At 44.6% G+C, this 7,523-nt stretch overlaps 1 protein-coding gene across 1 annotated transcript; it reads left to right on the top strand.

Annotated features, from left to right (window-relative positions):
• Nucleotides 1-6,038: 6,038 nt before the first annotated feature.
• LOC141025793 (uncharacterized) lies at nucleotides 6,039-6,641 on the top strand. Its single transcript, XM_073501717.1, has one exon. It carries the CDS (start codon nucleotides 6,039-6,041, stop codon nucleotides 6,639-6,641), a length of 603 nt encoding a protein of 200 aa, XP_073357818.1.
• The last annotated feature ends 882 nt before the right edge of the window (nucleotides 6,642-7,523 follow it).

Raw genomic sequence — 7,523 nt, 5'->3', positions numbered from 1 at the left:
ATTTCTAAAAAACCATACTTCTTCTTCTTGTCCTTCTGAACCCTCGTAACAGCAACGTACAACTCATTGTATCTTTTTAGAAGAGCTGGATCCATGCTCAACGGTGTCACAACAGGAAGTTCGTCATCTGTAACAAAAAGATGAAGCTCACTTATCCAAATAATGAAGTTCAAATATTAAGATAAGGAAATTCTGCTAGCTATTTTGAAAATCATAAACAAAAGATCAAGTTTCACTTATCATTAAACATCTAATACAGATACCATAGTAATTAAACAAAATGAAATGAGAAAAACTTCAACTGCACTGTTCGAAATAAAACTCTTGCCTTCAGTGTCAGAGTCTTCATGCTGTTGTTCTTCAGAGCTGACCAAAAAAATTTCTTGGACAGATTGCGACGAATCCTCCTCAACCTCACTGGACTACCCTTCTGCAGCAACATCAGCATTCTCTGGATTTACAACAGTCTGGTCAACCGCAACGTCCTTAGATACTTCAGCTACATGAGGCTCCACTCTCGATACTTCAGGAACATCGTTGGCCGCCAGACAAACAGGGGAAGCAGCAACACTAACAGCAGGGACGACATTCTCCAGCGGCTTTTCAATGCCAAAATCAGAATCTTCATGCCGACTAGGGGAAACAACATCATGGGATTCTTGAGCTACAGAAGGGTCCGCATAGTCGACGGCAACCGATCCAGAAGCATCAACACTGCCACCACCATCAACAACACAACCGCCCTGATTCAGATCAACGTGAACTTCCACGTTTTCTTCTCCAGGCTGTGGAAATTTTAAAAAACACACAATTAATAACACAAAATGAGCGTGGGGATAGTTAACACAACAACACATAGGACACTTATGTCAAAGACTGCTGACAACATACACAGAACAACTGTAGTCCACATATGCAAAACAACTGCAACCCACGTGTGTCAAAACAACTACAACTGCAACCCACATATACGTAAAACAGAAATGCAGTTCACTTTGTCAAACGCTGCAGTTCAGTTATGTTAAATACTGAAGCTTACGTATGTAAAACATTATGGACCACGCAGTTCACTTCTGTCAAAGACTGAAGCTCACACATGTAAACCTATTGCAGCTAACGTATGTAAATGAAAATACATATGAGTGAACATAACAGCGTACATCAAGTTTATAACAACAACAAAAAATTAGATTACAACACACTAACAGAACAAGTAATACAACTATACCTTATCAGCTACAACATCCGGAGGGGACGATGCATCAGCCAAGACCTCATCCTTCCTAGAGCCATCGTAGGATTCTTTGTGCACATCACAAGTAGCAACACCAGTCTACGGGCATAGCACAAACCAAAAACGAAAATAAGATGGTAAGGACCAAAAAAACTTCAACTATGCACAAGCAGTACACACTTTACAACCATGAAGTACACAAAAAAATACAATAAAATGGAAAGCAACAAATGCAAGTTTAAGAAGAGGGACGCATGGCAGACAAACATGGCAGAAGTACTTGTACCTGACCAATTCCATCGTCCCTAGTTCCATGGACACCAGAAGATTCCACTCCAACCTATCACAAAAAACAAAAATAGTGAGGAGCAGTCCACATAATACACAAAAGAGGTTCAAAGCCACAAAAAACCTAGAACATACATTATCAGCGCCAACGCCAGCGTCCTGACGGTTCATTTCATCCAAAATATGCCCAGCATCCTTCTCATACCGGCCGCATTTTTCCTCTTGTGAATGTCTCAATTGAGCATACGAAGACCGAACATTCGTCACTGCAATCTTCAGGCTTTCAATCACGCCACAATCAAAATTCTGAGCAGCAACAATATCTTCATCTCGTGGGCCATGGCCAACAGGGAAAAAACTAGCAACTGTCCTCAACCTGTCACCAGAGGTTGGCAAATCTTTAGTCAACTTCAAAACCTTCAGAAGAAGCTCATCAATCTCCTCGTGTTTTTTGCCGCCAACAAATGTCTGTTTAGAAGAGCTTCTATTATCAAACATCTGTCGAGCCATGAAACCATGAGTACGCAACACCTCATCATCACACGCAGGAAGCTGGCTACAGATAGGCTCATAAAACCTAGCATGAGTGCTAGGCCCCGCATCAGAGCTGCCGCATACAACTGCAACAGGACGGTTGTACACAATATCACCTGACGCCTTCCACTGCAAAAAAAGACAAGAGGCAAAGAGAAGTACACATGTGAGTACTAGAAAAGTTCAGATTTATAATGGCTGCACCTTTTCTATAAAAAATCTGATATTAAAAAATCAGATGCACTAACCGGCAGCTTCCCAAATTTGTAAGTTTCCAAGTAAATCTTTCCCTTCACAAGCACATCCTCATTGTATAACTTCATCAGGTCCTTGGTCGTCAGGTATGACGCACGTGGCGTCAACGTGTGCATGACTGAAAATTTGTGAAGCTTCAAGCAGTCAAGATACATAATCAGGGGACAATGGCACAACCCTCTGCACAATTCTGCTTGCTGCCTTTTGTTTGCCACCTCACCACAGCTGCCTGCAACTCATCGACAACAAGCTGGCAAAAGTCCATCTGAGCCATAGCCGCATAATCCATGTTCTCTATCATTGCAGCAACTCTACCCAAACGAACTGCAGGCCCGGGGCACAGCAAATTCTGGTAAAGTATCAGGAAGAACACCTTCACAGCAAGGTCAACAGTCACATGATCATCTTCCTCCACCAACACCTTCAAATTTTCAAGCAAGTCCTTGACACCTATACTTTTTGAACGGTCAAATCCAAGCTCATCCTTGAGGGCAGTCAACGAGTCATCATGGCCGCTGGCAGCAGGCATGGGTGCAGTGTGGCGTCCCATAGGTAAATCAAAAATGTGATGAACTACATCACGATTGATTCGAAGAACCCTGCCATTCCCAAAGTCCATTATCATGGTGGCAGGGTCAATCACTCCCATCAGATAGCACATAAGAATGCGCGACACATTTTTCTTTACTGTCAGTTCAAAGACAACATCAAATCCAGCATCCCGAACACGACTACAGTGTGCCTCTTTCAACAAAGCAGCAGCCTTGCAAACAGTCGGAAGCGACAAACGTACGGTCTTGTTAAATCGAGAATCATCTCCCTCAGCATCATCTTCAGCTGCATTGCTCTTACTAGACTTCTTCCTCTGTGTAAAGGGAAATGCAATCCACATTAGAAGACTAGCCATAAAAAAAGAGACTGAGAAAACATAGATAGAATAACAATGAAGGAAACAAATGCAGTCCACTTCAACAAACCTTTGGAACAACATCCACCTCCTCGCCAGAGTCACCACCAACATCTTCATCGACATCATCACAGGCACGCTTGGGTAGACTCTTAGACGAACCACAGTCTTTGTGTCTACCACTATGAACATCCCTCACAAAATCAGCAAGCACAAAGTCGTCATCATCAGAGTTGGGACCTTCAGTGACATGTAGTCGCTTGCGCTGAGGATCACCCTTTCCACCAGCTTCAGCAGTTTTCTTGCAAAGATTCTTGTTCATGCCAGCAACACGTGGACTCCGCCGAGGTGTACCACCTTCCTCAGCAACAGTACTCAGGCTCTTCTTCTGCAAAGCAGGCTGCTTCACCATGGCAAATTTGGCACCCTTGGCACCATCTGCAGCTCTCATCTGCTTCTCCTTCTCCGCAAACTCTTTTGAGTCACTTTCAAACCTCAACTTCTTCTTGCTTTGCTTCAACTCATATTCACGAAGCTGTTCCGAGACCATCCAATCCTGTGTAACTTCCTCTCTACCATCAACAGACTGCGATTGTGTTTCAGACAAGACGGGACGTCTCTGGTCAAAGCTCACACCAACATTACCCTCTGCAAAATAATGGTCAATCAATTGAGTAACCTCCTCAAACCCAGGCGCCCCAGCATGGAAAACAGACACTGCGTCAAACTGAAGTTTGACTATGGTCGTTAAAAAGTGCACAAAAAGAACAAATGCAGTACACTTAGACATATGAATGCAGTGCTCCAACCATAAGCTAAAAATAAAATTAATGCATTGAACAAAAAACTTGAATAAAACAACAATGCAGTTCACACATACATATAGTGGAGTTCACATATACAAAATAAATGTAGTGCTGCATACACTAACTTCACGTTTGTTCCCAACAAAATGTCGGACAAGATACAGCAAGGCAACGCCAATTTGTACAACATCAAGTAACCAGCATACACAAAATAAATAAATCAATCACATACTAGAAGGAGGGGCCACACTTATGGGAGAAGATTCAATCGGCGAATTCACTTGATGTCCTCCCTCGCCACCATGATCCTTACCACCAGGACAACGAGAGCCAATTGGTGTATCACTATGAGCACTGCAATCACCTACTAGATTCAAAAAGAACCAAAAACAGAAATTACAAAACATCAAATGACAAAATAATGCAAACGAATGCTGACAACTAACAGAGCATAACCCAATATGCAGGATGATTTATGAAACTAGATAAACATTAAACAAAATAAACAAAGCCTAAATAAGCACTCCACATACCCTGAACTCCTCCTCCCACTCTGCTCGGCGAAGACATGGCGTTTGCCTGCAGCACAAGGACGAAGTGACAGATATAAGCAACAAAATCAGCGAAAATCTCACAAAACCCTAGATCCACATTGCTACACACGAGTATCGACTTCAAAATCGAGATAAAATCGACTGCCTACGGAAAAATTACACAAGCAAAAATAGCAACAGCAACTACGAGAATAACAAACCAAGACGAGGGGACGATCAAGACCGAGGCCAAGCGGAACGTACCACAAAAAAGGTGCGGCAACGGCGGTGGCGGCGGCGGGGGGGTGCGGCGACGGGAATGGACAGGAAAGGGCTGCGGGAGCGCAGCGGCAAGGTCTCGCGGAGCGGACGGCGACGCGGAATGCAGGAATAAGGACCTCTTAACGACGGCGGTTCCTCGGGCGACGGCGGTTGCTGCGGGCGATGGCGGTTTTGCTCGAGGGAGAGATGCCTCGGGAGAAACTGCAAGATAGGAGAGGGATTGTTCTCGGTCTCTCTCCCTGTCAGCGGAGCGGTAGGATCGCCTGGAAGGGACACGTACGAGGCCCGCGTGTGGCAAAGGGTAACATAAAACGGGCCGGCCCAAAAACGCCCGGCTAAAATAAGACAGACTACATCAAAACGCAAACGATGCAGTTCTCTGTGAAGAACAATGAAGTTCAAGCGTAAAACAAAATAAAATACATGCAGTTCTTAAAAAAAGTTAAAATCAAAAACAACACGCGTGTTAAGAAAACGCATCCGAAAAGAAAAGGTCTACCTTCAAATAAGTGCCACCCCACCCGTACCAGGGACTGCAGTAAGTATAGGCAAAAAAAAGATGCAGTACGCAGCACTAGAAAAATGCAGTGCATTTCGTTACATGAAGCAGTACGGTATAGCAATCCAGTTCCGGATTAGCTACATGAATAAACACGTGGTATAGTACACAGCGAAAAACTCGTAAAATTGCGGAATACATTGTACTTTTTTCAGGGGCTGCAGCAAGGACATGCAAAAAACGGTGAAGTACACACATGTAGACAAAATGCAGTTCTGTATTGTAGACGATGCAGTGCATAACTATAACCAATGTAGTTTCAATATCACGCAGGATACATATAAATGTGACAAATGCCCGTTCGCACAGAAATTGGTGGTTAAAAAAAATTTACTGATCAAAAATAAAATAAAACCACGTTAAAAAAACCACGTTCGAATACAACCACCCAATCGGAGCGGTTCCATCGCCACAAGCACACAATCACAGACGCAACACCAACCGACGATCTGCACAACCGCATCGTCAGCGAGATCGTGCAGTTCATCCGATGCGGCCATCCCACCCCGCGCCCTCCCCTTAAATTCAGACCCCTGCCAAAGGCCTTCTCATCCACAACAACACAAGTATCCATTGCGGTGCCACCAAATCGCTCCATCACATCCATCTCCACACAAAACACCAAGCCCTACTACCGGCGATGGCGTTCGCCGACGAGTACAAGGGCGTGGAGGCCCACGGCAACACCAAGTTGCACGTCATCCACACCAACGACAAGAAGCAAATGGCGATCACCCTCGCGCAGTACGAGTGCCACCTCAGCCTCCAGCGCCACAAGATTGTCGGCATTGATCTCGAGTACAACAACGAGCCTGAAGCGACGCAGAAACCTGCCCTCTGCCAACTCTCCATCGGCAAGAAACACCCGGTGCTGCTCTTCCAACTGAGCGCCGCTGAAAGGTGCACCGTCTTCGACAACTTTCTCGCCGACCCCACGTACAACTTTGCAGGCTTCTCCATCGACGGCGACAAAACCAGGATAGAGTGCGTCAATCTGGAGGTCGCCAACTTCGTCGACACCCAGAAGGAGTGGAGGGTGCCCGAGGCAACCAAGGAGTTGGGCTCCCTTGGAGACGTCTCCGGCATGCTCATCGACGACTACTACAACAACATGAAGAAGAAGACCACCGACAACGAACACAAGCGCTGGGCCACCCTGCCTCTGTCCATGAGGCACATCGAGTACGCGGCAAAGGACGCCTACGCAGCGTACGAGATATGGAACCGCATCACCCTCACCTAGGACGGGCTTCGCTGTGCAAAGCTGGAGAAGGAGGAGCCCCCCAAGAAGCGCGCTAGGAGCAGCTGGGGATAGGGAGACGCTAACTGCTGAAGAAGAAGATGGTGCCGGCCAAAGAGCCAACAATGCCAGCGTTGTTTTAGAATTATCACCAAATTTTATTTATGTTGTTTGCTTATGTATCGTTAGTTTGCATGTGATCATTTGCTTTTGCTGAACTTAGTTTGCTTGCAATGCAGAATCGCTTGTAATGATGAACTTTGATTATGTTAGATTGCTTTATGTTGAACTTAGTTTGTTGATGATGAACTTGTCATACAGAATGCATGTGATAATTTGTTTTCTGTTGTTTGCTTATGTATCATTAGATTCGAGGAGTGCACAAAACGAAAATAAGATGCAGTGTCCATATAGGACGCATGTAGTGCAAATTGTGTACGAATACAGTACAGCCTATGTCGAATGAAGTTTACACATACCCAACAAAGCAGTGCACGCCCCTAAATTTGAAGAAAAGAATACATAAGAGCAAAAACACAAAAAGAAAAATGCGACCTGTATATGTAGTGCAGAAATATATGAATGTGCAGTACAGAAACATAATCAATGCAGTACAAGTATGATTCACTAAGCAGTGCACTCCCCTACATTTGGAAAAAAGATTACATAAGAGCAAAAAACACGAAAGCAAAAATGAGAACTGTACATGTAGTACGGAATGCGTGCACATGCAGTACAGAACCCTGATCAATGCAGTGCACGGATGTTTTGCTAACCAGTGCACGCCACTACATTGAAAAAACATACATGACAGAAAATACAAAGAAAAAAAGTTGACCACCCAGTACACGTATGATTTACTAAGCAGTGCACTCCCCTACATTT

The sequence above is a fragment of the Aegilops tauschii genome, chromosome 6 (genome assembly GCF_002575655.3).
Source record: "Aegilops tauschii subsp. strangulata cultivar AL8/78 chromosome 6, Aet v6.0, whole genome shotgun sequence".
Lineage (NCBI taxonomy): Eukaryota > Viridiplantae > Streptophyta > Magnoliopsida > Poales > Poaceae > Aegilops > Aegilops tauschii.
This window is presented reverse-complemented; position numbering and strand designations above follow the sequence as displayed.

Bases quoted from the DNA above. Each gene is read 5' to 3' on its own strand.
- LOC141025793 (XM_073501717.1), top strand. From the start codon at position 6,039: ATGGCGTTCGCCGACGAGTACAAGGGCGTGGAGGCCCACGGCAACACC.